Consider the following 15,174-nt stretch of genomic DNA (forward strand, 5'->3'; position numbering starts at 1 on the left):
CCCCGTCTCCCTCTGTCCCGCAGGGGCTCCCCTACATCCCCCCTGCCCCACGCCCACCCCCCATCCCCTTTAGCACCCCCGGTGTCCCCAGCCCAGGGACCCCGTGCCCACCCCCCACCTCATTCCCCCCGCCCCCCCCATAGCCCGCGCCCCCCACACCCCCGCATGCACCGACCCCCCCCCCATCCACCTCCAATGCCCGGACCCCCCCCCGCACCCCCACAGCCCCACTCCCTGCCCCGATCCCCCCTTCCCCTACACACCTCGCCTGCACTGACACCCCTCCAAGACCCCCTTTCCCTTTACACCCCCCGCCGTCCGTGCCCCGATTGCCCCCCCCACGCCCCCTGGCCCGCCCCGGCCCCCCCGCCTCACCGCCGCTGCGCCGGGGCCGCTCCGCCCCCGCCCGCCCCTTCCTGCCGGCGCCCGGCCCCGGCGGAGGGGGGAACCGGTTTGAGGGGACCCCCCCCCGCCCCGCGCCACGCCCCAGAAAGGCTCCGGAACGCGTTTTGAGGTCTGTTCTCAGCTTTTATTGAAAAAAAACCCACCCCCAAAATCCTAAAATCTCTTTTTTTCTCCTGAGAAAAGGCCATTTTACAGAAGGGACGCGTGGGGCGGCTGCAAAGCGGAGGCAGCGGGACACGCAGGGACACGCGGAGACAGCCACAGCCAGGAAAAGCCCTTCGCTTCCCTTTTCCTCGCCCTAGAGATAAGCTTCGTGACCCAACATACAGCAAGAGCGTAGTTCTCTTCTTCCCTCCTCCCCCCAAAAGGCTTTTGTAGAACACAAGCCCCTGCCCCCGGTGCTAAATACAAAAATAAAACTTGTTTGCCAGCGGACAGCGGTCATACAGGATTTTTTGTCCTGACTTCCTAACACAAAAGGGAAAGGTGACAAACACGAATGGTAAAAAAAAAAAACCCTACACAGCGTGGAGCCGGTCGGTAAAGTGCTGGCCAGGTAACGCTGGAGGTAGCCGCGGCAGCCTGGGCGACGTCTCCACTCCCGAGGGTCCCCATGGATAAATCCTCCTCCGAGGTTGGCCCCAGAGGTGGCAGAACCAGAACACCAGGCAGACAGACCACGGCTTACTTGGAGGTTCAGAAATCCTGGATCCAAGATTAAAAATCCCGCTCATCCAAAATGGAAGAGGATTTCAGGACAAAAAGAGAGGCAATGATTCACTTTCTTTGCTAGTTGACTTTATTGGTGTTAATTTAGCACGTTCCCAGGAGGCAAGGCGGTGTCAGAAATCATTTTATTTTCCTCTCCAGGGCCAGACTATCATGCAGCTTGGACACCTCCGGCTCGTAGGCCTCCATCACTAACGTCCCGTTGTTATCGAAGAATTTCGCGATGGATTTGGTGAACTCGGCTTCCCTCTGCTGTTTGGTTTTCCCACTGATGAAAGTCAGCTTCAGGGTGTACTTGTCATCAAACCTGCAGGAAGGGCAGAGAGATTTCAGAGCAGGATTTGTTAAGCCTGGCTCAGCTGAGACACCAACGAGAAGCCGACAAGAAATCCTTGTCTTTAAGGGGAAACCTCCCAGGAGTGGAGGTCCCCACACACACAGTACCTCACGTGGACACTGACAGCTGCAACACGCTGGTGTTAATTATAACAACACAATTAAAGATTATAAAAGATATTATATAAAGATCTATGCCCTTTGTGATTAATTTCCCCCTCCCCATTTAAAGAGAAGCGAAACGTGAACTTTTGTGGCAGATAACTGCTTGGCACCGCTCCCATTTCTAGATGGGGGGGGGGGGGGGCATCGATTTTGACAGAGTGAAACAGATTTGTAGGTATAAAAATAAAGGAAAATATTTAGGATGATCCTACGGAGAGCTAGGGATGGAAATGGTGCGCACGAGACCAGAGAGCCCATGGCAGATCACTGTTACTTCTGAGTAATAATATTCTGCGGTGAATATTCATCACAAGTTGCCCGGGAAGCCGCAAAGATCACGACACGGCAGATCACGCAGAAAGCTCGCGTCCCCGGGGCAGACACACCAATATTTTCCCCCATTTTGAGTTATCCGAAACGCAGCTTTTCTGCCCTGCTGTGGAGCTACAAGCGGAGGCAGCACAGGTGAACCGAAGGCGTGCCGGTACCGTGCCGCTGCGCTCCCGCTCGCTAAGCCCGGGCTGCCGGAGCAACGATACCGTTTGAGGCTGGAGGAGAGCTGCCAAACGTCGTCGGGGTCCATCCCTGCGGGGTCTTTTCTGTGAGCTACGAGGAAAATACTCTTTTCTTTGTATGAGGTATAGATAGTCAGGATTCCCATCATCACAAAATATGTGCAAAAAAAAGTTAAGGAAACTAAGAAGTTGCAATTAGAAGTGGAAATTAGGCAGAGGAATTGCTTGGGTCCCCTCAGACATCGTCATTTAACCACTTCCCATGACATTATAATCCCCAACAGGACACTTGGGTGATGCCTTGTTAGCATGAGAAATTCATTAATTATTTGGATACTTTCTTAAATCTTTGCCATTGCACACGAGCATTAATCAACGCCTGGAAGCGGTGGGGAAAGCGACAACTCGCTAACACGCTTTCCTGAAAGGGATTTCTCCAGCCACATAAAACGCTTCGTTTGTGAAACAATGAGGTGAAGCGGAAATCACAGCAACAAAATACTGTTTTCTATTACTTTGCTAAATTTTGGGAGCAACATCTGGTGGGAGATGGTGGGAAAACATGAGACCAAACGAGCCACAGAATTATTGCTGTGCAGTCCTCCTAAGCACAGATCAAGCAATTAATCTTTCTCATTTTCAGAATTAAATAACTTTAAGTGCTGCAAGACGAATTAGCTCAACATTCATGCTGAAAGCCTACCAGAAGAACAGTGGCCTGGGAAAACAAAATGACTTGCCCAAGATCATGCAGCCCTTAGCGGTACAGCAACTCCCAGGCCAGCAATAAGCTTCCAGGCTACCAGTTCACGCCGCGTCGCTGGTACCATGAAAACCACCCTTGAAAGCGGGCCTGTTGGCAGCGCTTGGAAAGCGCTGCTCATCTGCCACGTACATTTAGGTTGTAAAACCTCTGCAGGCGTCTTATCTTGCTCGAGGAGCTGCAGGGAAATCAGTGCCACACTGACCCTCTGAGCCCAAACAGACAAAAAACCCCAGCTGTCCTGTGATACTGGAAATCTTACAGTTGACTTTGAAACGGAGTTGACACCTAAACATTTAAACCCCCATTTGTAGCGCTACCCTCCTAAATGCAGGGTCTGCTCCTCTTTGGCAGAGGTGCTGGCAAGGATTATGTCCATTTTGCTCTTTGCTCTTGGTACCTGACCTGTCATATTAGGAATGAGCAGACAGAATCATGGAATAGTTTGGGTGGGAAAGGACCTTTCAAGGTCATCTTGTCCAACCCCCTGCCACAGGACAGATGTCCCCTTGAAGGGACATCTTCAACTAGAGCAGGTTGCTCAGAGGCCCATCCAACCTGACCTGGAATGTTTCCAGGGATGATGTCTGTGTCCTTGCCATCCAGAGGGACCTGGACAAGCTCCAGGAATGGGCCCAGCTGAACCTCATGAGGTTCAACAAGGCCAAGGGCAGGGTCCTGCACCTGGGTCAGGGCAGCCCCTGGTATCAGCACAGGCTGGGGGGTGAAGGGATGGAGAACAGCCCCATGGAGAAGGACTCGGGGGTCCTGGTGGGTGAGAAGCTGGGCAGGAGCCGGCAACGTGCGCTCGCAGCCCAGAAGCCAACCATGTCCTGGGCTGCCCCCAAGGCCGTGTGGCCAGCGGGGCGAGGGAGGGGGTTCTGCCCCTCTGCCCCGCTCTGGGGAGACCCCCCTGCAGTGCTGCGTCCAGCTCTGGAGCCCTCGGCACAGGACAGACATGGACCTGCTGGAGCGGGGCCAGAGGAGGCCCCAGCAACGCTCCGAGGGCTGGAACAGCTCTGCTGGGAGGACAGGCTGGGAGAGCTGGGGGGGCTCAGCCTGGAGCAGAGAAGGCTCCAGGGAGACCTTAGTGCAGCTGCCAGGGCTGAGAGGGGCTGAGGAGAAAGATGGGGACAGACTTTTTAGCAGGGCCTGTAGCAAGAGGACAAGGGGTAACGGTTTTAAATGGGGAGAGGGTGGATTTAGACTAGATCTAAGGAAGAATTTTTTTGACACTGAGGGTGGTGAAACCCTGGCCCAGGTTGCCCAGAGAGGTGGTGGATGCCCCATCCCTGAAAACATCCCAGGTCAGGTTGGACGGGGCTGTGAGCAACCTGCTGTAGTTGGGGATGTCCCTGCTCATGGCAGGGGGTTGGACTAGATGTTCTTGAAAGGTCCCTTCCAACCCAAACCCTTGGGTGATTTGATGTCTCTGTAACCAGGCTACGGGTAGAATTAAAAAATAACCAAAACACAAAACAAACCCCCAAAGTTTTCAAGGGCTGATCTTCAGTCTGAGATTAACATGCCAAAGCGGAAGAATCTCGACGCAGTCAGTGCCCCAGATCTGGGAAATCCACTCAAAGACAGCCGAGAGCCTGGAGAGCAGATCAGCTGCCCAGGCAGCTGCTGACTCCTCTGACCTGAGCTGAACTGCTTCCACACCGCTGCAGGGGAAGGCTGGACCTCCATATCACCCAAATCTAATTGCGTTATGGCCAGCCAGGCAGGAATTTTGCCATCACGTGAAAACTATTTGATTACCACCATGGGAAGTAGAATTCCCACAGGCCTGAAAATGGGAATACAAAGAAGGGTTTTCTTGTGCTTCATGGGGAAAATAAACCCCTTTTTGTATAAAAGAGACAACATCTGTAAAAAAGAGACAACATCTATAAAGGATATGATACAACACAAAAGGCAAGAACAGGTTTGGATTCAGGAAAGGGGTGCAGGTAATCCCAAATCAAAGCTACAATTGCAAAGAGACAAGAGATTGTGCAGATGATGAGGCGGCCGTCGATCAAACGGAAATTTTCGACGTACTTGTACTTCTCCAGGAGAACCTGCGGGAGAGACAGGCAGCTGAGTTTAGTTTGTGCTTTTCATACATTTTTACAAACTGCTTCTGGAAGGGATTTAGATAAAACAACCTTGATTATATGGGTAAACTGAGCAGAAACTTTATACAGGATGAATGTCTGCATCAGACATCGTAATAATTGCTGATACTCTAAGACCAAACACTGCTTTAGCCATGGGAATCACAAGAGGTGATACAGAACCAGGACGGCTACCAGAACTTCACAATCAAACCAAAACATTTTACAGAGTTTTTAAACTAAATGTAGAAACCTAAGAAAACAGTGTTTCCCAAGAGGGAGAAATCAGCAGTGGCAGAACGTACCTTTTTGGCAGAATCGTCCAAAGAATTTTTCACAGCTGAACCATCCCATTTGTCAATTTTTACCGGCTTGTCATCGATCTTCCACTGCAATGGAAACCAAACGGAGTTCAGAGAATTTGGCAAGGGTTAGCCTTTCATTTTAAAATGCTTGTTTCTGTCGTGAGCACAAAGAGCGGAGGCAACCCAGAAAACACCTACCTCTTTGTGAAAACCTGACCGGAGACAGAGGGAATCCGGGGCCTGTTACACAGCTGTACCGCACCAAAAGTCACCCCAGCACCAACGTACCCATTACCCTTGCAGATTTAAGATTATTCATCTTGTCATGGATACTGAAGATATTTGATGAAGTGACTTTTTACAGCAGTTTTATCCTAATTTTGATTCTGCGTTTGCTGCTCCTGCTGCCATCCACAGAAAGCGTCAGTTACGACTTAATTCTTGCCTTTGAATGTATTCACGCTTTTCAGCCAAGCTGTTGCAGACTTTTTGGGGGTTGATGGCAGGAGGAAAATTTCAAGGCACCCTTAACAATCTGGGGACAAGGGGAGAATATAAAGGCACAAACAAGAAGCTTCAGTGCTCCAGAATGAAACCAAAAGACTCTGTCACTCTTCTATATTCAGATTTTCCTCAGAAGCAGGTCTTTTCTCAATAAGGTATCTATCTCAGATACCACAGCTCAGCTTTTCAAAGGGGTTAATTTTCCTCTGAACTATATTATTTTTTGGTGACACTATTCCTTTTAGCCATGGTCGGACACATGAGTCTGAGCCTTGTGTATTTTAAGTCATCAGTTATTTCAAACAGTTGAGTAACCTGAGCTCAAATTTTAGCTGCCATTAGAAACAATTCTCAACTTCACTCGTGTTATTCCGGGTTCCCAGCCCCCTGAGCTGGAAGACAGGGACGGGGAGTGGAATGAAGCCCCCATAATGCAAGGGGAAATGGTTAGTGACCTGCTGCACCACTTAGACACACACAAGTATATGGGGCTGGACAGGATCTACCCAAGGGTACTGAGGGAGCTGGTGGAAGCGCTCACCAAGCCACTTTCAATCATTTATCTGCAGCCTTGGCTCAACAGGGAGGTCGCAGTGGACTGGAGGTAGCAATGTGACTCCCATCTACAAGAAGGGTTGGAAGGAGGATCTGGGGAACTACAGGCCTGCCAGGTGCCAGGAAAGGTTAGGGAGCAGATCATCTTCAGTTGGACTTGATGATCTTAAAGGTCTTTTCCAACCTTAACGATTCTATGATCTTGAGTGCCATCACAAGGCACATACAGGACACCCAGGTGATCAGGCCCAGCCAGCACGGGTTCATGAAAGGCAGGTCCTGCTCAACCAACCTGATCTCCTTCTGTGATAAGGTGACCTACCTAGTGGATGAGCAAAAGGCTGTGGATGTTGCCTACCTGGACTGTAGTAAAGCGTGTCCCACAGCATTCTCCTGGAGAAACTGGGAGCTCATGGCTTGGATGGGCGTACTCTTCGCTGGGTAAAGAACTGGATGGGTGGCTGACCCCAGAGAGTTGTGGTGAAGGGAGTTAAATCCAGCTGGTGGCCAGTCACAAGTGGTGCTCCCCACAGTTCAGTACTGGGGCCAGTCCTGTTTAATATCTCCATCTACAATCTGGATGAGGGGATCAAGTGTCAGTTTGCAGATGACACCAAGTTGGGTGGGAGCGTTGATCTGCTGAAGGGTAGGAGGGCTCCGCAGACGGATCTGGACAGGCTGGATCGATGGGCAGAGGTCAAATGTATGAGGTTTAATAACGCCAAGTGCCGGGTCCTGCACTTGGGTCACAACAACCCCAGGCAACACTCCAGGCTTGGGCAGGAGTGGCTGGAGAGCTGCCTGGCAGAAAAGGACCTGGGGGTGCTAGTCGACAGCCAGCTGAACATGAGCCAGCAGTGTGCCCAGGTGGCCAAGAAGGCCAACAGCATCCTGGCCTGTATCAGCACTAGTGTGGCCAGGAGTAGGGCAGGGATTGTGCCACTGGACTCGGCACTGGTGAGGCGGCACCTTGAATCCTGTATTCAGTGTTGGGCCCCTCATGACAAGAAGGACGTTGAGGTGCTGGAGCGTGTCCAGAGAAGGGCAACAGAGCTGGGGAGGGGTCTGGAGCACAAGTCTTATGAGGAGCGGCTGAGGGAACTGGGGGTGTTCAGTCTGGAGAAGAGGAGGCTGAGGGGAGCCCTCATTGCTCTCTACAATTACCTGAGAGGGGGTTGTGGTGAGGTGGGGGTTGGTCTCTTCTCCCAAGTAACCAGCAATAGGACAAGAGGAAATGGCCTCAAGTTGCGCCAGGGGAGGTTTAGACTGGATATTAGGAAAAATTTCTTCACCAAAACGGTTGTCAAGCCCTGGAACAGGCTTGGTGGTGGAGTCACCATCCCTGCAGGTATTTAAAAGCCATGTAGATGTGGTGCTTAGGGACATGGTTTAGTGGTGGACTTGGCAGTGCTGGGTTAACAGTTGGACTTGATGATCTTAAAGGTCTTTTCCAACCTAAATGATTCTGTGATTTTCTGCTCTTGAAGCTCACAAGTTGGATTTATTAACTACCTGTCAGAAGAACTCATTTCCCTTCTCTAGCAGGAATGAAACCATTTTCATACATCAAGTAAGATGTAAAACTTGATCTGCTTCCCCTACACTCACACAGGGATAAGCCTGATTATCCTTCAGGCTCTGCAGGTATGAATTATTAGATGCACAGTAAATGTCACCATGTGTGCACATGCAGTAACTGGTTTACAAGGGACAAAAAGAGCCAGAAGCATTTAAAACTCAGAGACAACTGGGAAAGAGCGCTCACATCAGTGTACGTTACAAAACATTTTAGATGGCTACTTTTTTGTAGCCACCAGTTTTTCCTAAGGTTAATTAGCACACACAACAATTGAAAGCCAAACTCTTTCCCACAAAAGAATATAGAAATATAGAATATTTCAAAGATTTATTTTTCCTTAAAAAGGCATCTATAACAGTTTTATTTCTTGCCCGTTGGGATTCCCAGAGAGCAAAGTATCAAGAGCTAGACTAAGGAGAGGAAAAAAAATACCTTTTTTCCCCAGTTAGTGAATTGGAAGTCAGAAGCCTCAAAGTAGCAAGACCAGCATCCAATCCCTCTTTCCTTATCCCACAGATAAAGCAAAAAAGCTTTGAAGAAACCCATTCAGACTTGACCACACCGCTGCCAGGTGCAGCCTCCATTTCTCGTGAGGGAGTGGAAGGAAAGCCAACAAGCCTGTCAACGTGGAAATGTACTCTGCTTTGCAAAACCCTAAACCAAAGCGCTTTCCTGAAACGGTACCAGCTACTTTTGCTACAAAATTATTCTTGTAGGGTGCAGAAAAGTCCTGTTATTTTAAGGACAAAAATACTGACTAGTAAGACACATGCAAGATGCAGCACAGCCGGATTCGCTACTGGATACACCAACAACTGAACCCAGATGTGACTGCGGGGAAATATTCTGTCCTTTATTGTACTCATACAGGATAAGCGAAGACAAGCCTTACCCAGAAGGAAAGGCATCATTCAGCCTGCAGACTTTATTTTTGGTGTTGATAAAAAAACTCCATGAAAAGGCTCAGTCTTTACAGATGGTCAACCCTTCCCCCTGCTGCTTTTTACAAATAATAAAGAACAAAATGAATGAGAAGTTTTTAACACCACAAGGAACCATGTGAAGCCTTCCTTCAGACCAGATCGGCCTTGAAGTACACTTGTGATTTTTTTTCTCCAAAGGTCACTAAAGAAATCATTTTGAAGTAAAAATGATAAGTGCTCAGGAATCAAGAAATAAATTGAAATAAAGCCTGAAGCTTTTTTAAAACCCAAAAACCCCTCAAGATTTTAAAGCTATTTTACAGGCACCCTGGAAACCACCCCTGGAGGCATAGGACTGCTAAGACTTCACCTGCAGAAGGGATTTGCACGAAGGGGAGTATCTGTATGGAAAACGAGTTGAAGCACTGCCACAACAACATATATCCAGGAAGCCCGTGACAGAGCAAGAACTGGATTCTTGATTCTTGCTCTCAGTCCTGAACCACCTGACACAGGAATTGCCAGATACCATCAGTGATATTTAACTGACACCGATCTCCAACAGAGAACCAGCACTTTCAGGGGTAGATGTAAAGCCTACATGACATATTTTTTTTTAAATAAAGCTGTTACTGGGGAAAAAAACCCCAACCTAATCTTAAGATTGTCTAAAGCAATGAGCTGAAACAGTTCTTCAGTTCTTGTTCAGGCTTCCCTGTGACTGAGGCTGTTCTGCTTGAAGACAGTAACAGCATGATAATCCCAGGATGGTTTCTGTCAGAAGAGACCTTGTGACGGGAACACAACTGCAATTTGGGACTTTGGCCAGGGAGAAGCTTTAGCCCTCCTTTACCTTGGTTTTGATGTTCCCATGAGGTTACTTCTCCTAACATGGTACAGCACCACAGTGCTGCTTCTCTTAATTCTTCCAGGTTGATCTGCAGGACCAAAGAGCTAGGGAGAGGCTGGGACGCTGAGCTGGCACCCAGAGCACCAGTGCTGTGGAAGAGGTGCAGAAGGAGGTGCTCAAAGGAAACGATCACCATCCATGCTACCTCCGTGCCCAGATGAGCACAGAAATGTACACACATCTGTACATTGCTGTCTATATGCCAGCACAAGCCTGGGCAAAACCTTCCACTGATGGCAAACCCCACATTCAGCTTGGGCAAGAGACAGAGGTTTGACCCCTACCACCAAGTGCTCACTTCAAACAGTGGGGAGAAAGCCTCCAGCCCCTCTTGGGTCTGCAGAACAGCCCTGCCTTGCCTGCACACGTTGGGGAGGGAAAATGAAGTTGCATCGACGTCCTGTGGAGCCTGGCAGATGCAAACCTGTCTGCTGCTCCAACTAGCGGATGGTATTTTTCAACCAGTTACTCATTTTGAGCACTTCGTGTGCAAGTTCCAAAGGCTTCAGAAGAAAACCAACCAGTTTAAAACAGTTTTTTAGTTTGGGTACGATTTGACTCCTTTGTTTTAAAAACCAAGCAAAAGGTTATAGTGTCGGAAGCCTTGTCCTGAACGTGTCCTAACTGTCAATGAGAAGCAAATACAGCGTTCTACAGCCAGGCACACCTAGAAAGTGGATTTGGTACCTGACAGCATATCTGTGTAAGAACAAGGCTTCAGAGCGAAGGCTGAAATATATCCAGTGGTCACCTTACTTAAAAACAAAAAATAAAATCAGAAGCGCAATTTCAGAAAGCCACCAATCTGACACTAGAAGCACACAAGGGCCCCAGCTGTTCACACCCAAGATGCTGCCGGCAGCTGGATGGCAGCAGGGGAGCATTCTGCTGTTAGCTTCAAAAAAGGAACAGCAAAACAAGTGCTTGCTTTCACAGCAGACACCACAGGATCTGAGCGCTCGCAAAGTTCATTTGTCAAGCAATCGCATTCGTTTAAATCCCTTAACAAAACTCCCTCACAAGCAGGAGGCACAGAAAAGTCTTACGGGGGAAATTTCAAGATGTTCACATCTCAGAAGAAAGACAGGGCACAAACTTCACTGTTTTTCCCCCCTGCCTTATTTCTTCTGCCACTACTGTCAGCCTCATTTACATGACATCCAATTTTAGCCTGCAACATCTTCTGGGTAGCCAGCTTGTCTCTTCAAATATTGTTCTGAAGTTCACAGCACACTTTCAGTATTACACACATAAATAATCAAGTCATACAGTAAAAAAAGGTTTGTTGCTACTGCAAGAGGAGCACTAGTGTAGACTACAAAAACTCTTCAAGGGGAGTAACATTTCTGCATCTAATCTGTGTTTTCTATTGCAAGGATGAAAAGAAAGTAACCTCTCCTTCCTAAACCCTAGAATCAGAAACTCTTCAAACCGGGACCTGCAACGCTGCAGCCGAAGGAGGTTGGAGGAATCTCAGCAGGTGATGCACGACTCCCTCAAGGCACGTGGCCAACACTGCAGCTGATCGCCTCTTTCTGCGGGTTGGGCTGCAGCCAACAGAGCAGCGAGTCCCAAACCGCAGGTCCCCACCCCCCAACATAAATTCTAAAATAATGGTGATATTGCACACCATGAGCCTGGCAGAAGCAGGGTTTTCAAGTGGCAGAGTCCAGGGACACCTCACCGCACACCAGTTCCCTCCTCTTCCTCTTGAAGGAAGAGTTGTAGCAAGCTCCAGCGAGTCAGCACAGCTGTTCTCAGCTCCAACTAGCTCAGCCTCTGCCTTGGAGGAAAGGCTTCTGAACCTTGCTTTCCCCAGAAATACTAGTGCTGCCTGACTGTACTCACAGTCAACAACCCTGGTTACCACAGAGCTCCTTCTGGGGCACAGGAGCGGAAGGCAGGCACAGTAGTTGGTAGCCAGGAAGTGGTTTTAGTCCTGGAGCTTGCAAAATCTTCGAAGGTTTTGCTCTACTAGCAGCAGAGTGTGGTTAATAACTCAGTGTTGTGCTAAATGGGTGAAATCTCAAGGTGTTCGAGAGGACTGTAGCTGCTGCTGCACACCATTCTGAATTCAGTGGGCGTGCACTCTTAGATGGTCCTGGTTAAGTGGGAAGAGGACAGGAGGAGCCAGCTAATTATCACAAACACTTAAAGAACATGAGAAGGACAAAAAATGTAAGAGTTAAAACACAAATCCCCTAAACTCACCCTGATTTAGCTTACTGGCAAAGTATGAAACAATATGCTAAACAAGCAACCCATCCTAAGACTTTAAAGCCTCAGTGATAACCTATTATCTCTCTGTTTGAGCAAAGCTTGAGCAAATTATGGACCTAAGGCCACACTTCTCCAGATAATACCTCAGCAATACAAACACCAGTTCACAGAAATGGCCTGATTTCATTTAAGTCATCCAGCGGGAGGAAATTAAAGGCACACAGACCAGCATGGGGACAGAAGGAAAAGAAGATAGAACATTATCAAGTGTGTGTATGTAGTTCAGGCGGAAGCTCTGCTGAACCTATTCAACGGTTTCTCACTAAAAAGGATTCAGTTCCTGCACCAACAGCGTATTTCCCTTACCAACAGCTCCTTTTCATTCTGAAATAAACATACCACAGAACATGGCGGGAGCAGCAGGAACGCCTCATAAGGAGCGTGACACTTTCCAGAGTTCTTGAAGTTTAACCACAAAGCACTGAAACTGCTTTTTAACCGAAAGCGGAGCACATTTGCAGAAGATAGCCAGAAATACGTCACCAGCACAAGTTCCCCAAAAAGCATTTGCTCAACAACTTAACTCTACTGTTCTAAAGAAAATCCACCAAATTATTAGGGATAGTGAGGATAATTTAATCTCAAACAGATGCCAGAAAAAACTACACTCTTTAGAAATTATGAATACACATAATTCAGTGAAAATCAAAGTGTTTTTGATTGCAGTCATCCGTATTTTGAAAGATGCCAAATATACCACTCTGAATACACTCTTCTGCAACCACAGGTACAGACACAACTGTTTCCATCTTCTTGTGGAAAAAAAATAAATGCCTCCAGGTCTTTAGTTTCAGAAATACCACAAAGAGCTGTGACACAAACACCTGACCATCTAAAACTGAGCCGAGGTGAAAGCCACTCTACAAAGAGCTTCCTTTAAACAACTGAGACGAGACTGGGCTTATCACCAGACTTTCACGGTACGCTGTGCTCCGCCTGACATCTCTGCCGTGCCCAACGTTGCTTTCCTGGCAACAGACCCACCGGGAGGAGTGCAGCTGTACCGCTAGCCAGGCTTTTGTCAGGACGGCTAGGCTAAAGCCAGGCAGGCTGGCAGGAAAAAAAAAAAAAAGCAAAAAAGCAGCAGCGATCCGGCAGCCGGACGTGCTCGCCCGGTGCGGTGGCCTGCCCTGCCCGCAGGACGCTTCCTCCCCCCCCGCTGCACCCCGGGGCCTCTTCTGCCATTTACTGTCCGGTTCCTGCAAGGAGGCAGCAGTGGGTGGCCCCTCCACGGCTGAGGCGGGGGATGCCCCTCGGCAGGGGAGGGGGGTCCCACTGAGGCCCGAGTGTGGGGTGGCTGCGGCTCGGCCCAGCACCGCGTCAGCTCCAGGGACACGGCTGAGGCAGAAGACGGCGCCACCGGGAAGAGGAGCCCTGGGAGGGCCAGGCCCTAAGCGGCCCGCGGCACGGTACCTTATCGAGCAGCCCGTTCCTGCCGCCTTTGGCCGCCATCTTCTCGCCGCCCTCCACCCCCGCCCTCGCCGCGCGACCTGTTCGCTCCTGATTGGCCGCGCGCGGGGGCCGACGGGAGCGGGCGGGCGGAAAAGCCGCCACTCCCCCTCCGCCGCGTTGCCCGCTGGGAAGTGTATTCCGCCCTGCCCGCGTTGCCCGTTGTTATGGCGACGGGGCGGCGCGGAGGGGAGGCGGCGGCCTCCGCGGTGCGGGGCCCGCTCGGGGAGCGGGGACGGGCGAGTGGCTGGAGCGGCTCCCGGCCCGCCGGGTGAGGGGCGCGCAGCGCCGCCCGGTCGGGCCGCCTGGGTCTGGGGCCCGGGGAGGGTGAGGAGGAGACGCTTTGCGGGGTCCCTCTGGGCCATGGAGGTCCTTGAACTCTATGGTCGTCGTTAGGGGCTGTGTGTGAGGAGTGGGGGCGTCTGTGGTGTCGTGGGTGGGCGTGCGGGGGTGCATGTGTGTGCGAGTGGGGTGTGGGAGGGTGTCCACGGGTATCTGCGTGGGGCGTATGTGAGGAGTGGGTGTATATATAGCACGTGCAAGGGTGTTTGTGTGGGGGTACATGGGTGTGGGTGCCTGCCAGTATGGGGAGTGTGGGTGTTTGTGTGGGGTGTGCATGGGTGTTGGTGTTTTGGGGTGTTAAGGACGTGGGCTGTGTGCATGCTGGGCTGTGATTAGGACGTGTAGTGAGGAGTGTGTGGGGTGTCGATATGTTGGGTGCGCGCAGGGTGTATATGGGTATGAGAATGGGGTGTGAGGGTGTTTGTGGAGGTTTTTCTGGGGGTGTGAGTCAGTGTGTGTGGGTGTTCCTGGGTAGTGGGTGTCTATGGGTGTGTATTGGGGGGCTGTAGTTACAGCAGTATGAGTTGGATGCGTGGGTGTAGGGGCTCATGTGTTGGGGTGGGGCTCTGTGAGTGGCGTGCATATGGCTGTCCATACATATCTGTGCATATGTGCGGTGGTTGTATATGTCGGTGCAGGGAACAGGTATTGCGGTGTGTCAGGAGTGAGGGATGGTGAGTGTTCACGATGGGGGCTGTGTGTGAGTGGGGTGTGTGTGGGGAGCATGTGTGTAGGTGTAGATGTTGTGCTCTGCGTGTTGTGTGACAGTGTGTATCAGGATGTGCAGGCGTGTGCCATGGCTGGTGTCCTGGTGCACCCTGTGCTGCTGGCATCTCGCTGTACCGGCAGTGCCAGCGTCCGCGTCGCGCTGAGCATCGCTGCGCGGTGGTGGAGCAGCGTCTCGCCTGGCTGCTGCTGGTGTTGTGCTGTGGCAACATTGCCCACAGCTGCACTCCTGCTTATATTGGTGCATGAACACACGGCGTGCTCCTGTTGCAGGGGAAAGCTACCCCGAATACCGGCACCGTGAGTGACCACCGTAGTCCCACTGTGCTGTAGTATGTCAGAGCTGTGTCCGAGTGTGGAGGAGACGCCATCAGATGGCACTGGGAGACCATCTCCTGCTACAGGGCGTGGGCGAGAGTGATGCAGCGCCTTTGAAGTTTATTTCTGAGGTTTGGGGAGCGGTGACTGGTGCGGTTCTTTTCCTGGAGTCTTCACAAGTGACAAGGGGAAGGAGGAATGGGGGGTAAAGCATAAATCCCATGAGTTGTTGTCCACACAGTCTGACACATGCACGCTGGTGTCTGCG

The 15,174-nt window shown here is 50.5% G+C and overlaps 1 protein-coding gene across 1 annotated transcript; it reads right to left on the reverse strand.

The window, feature by feature from the left end:
* Positions 1-1,254: 1,254 nt before the first annotated feature.
* SPCS2 (signal peptidase complex subunit 2) lies at positions 1,255-13,523 on the reverse strand (the record flags this gene model as incomplete). Its single annotated transcript, XM_082013913.1, has 5 exons — positions 1,255-1,441; positions 2,175-2,331; positions 4,829-4,979; positions 5,321-5,404; positions 13,485-13,523. The coding sequence occupies 5 exons, from the start codon at positions 13,521-13,523 to the stop codon at positions 1,255-1,257; spliced, it is 618 nt and encodes a 205-aa protein (XP_081870039.1).
* Between the last annotated feature and the right edge of the window lie 1,651 nt (positions 13,524-15,174).

The sequence above is a fragment of the Phaethon aethereus genome, assembly GCF_964289735.1.
Source record: "Phaethon aethereus genome assembly, chromosome: 1".
In the NCBI taxonomy this organism is placed as follows: Eukaryota; Metazoa; Chordata; class Aves; order Phaethontiformes; family Phaethontidae; genus Phaethon; species Phaethon aethereus.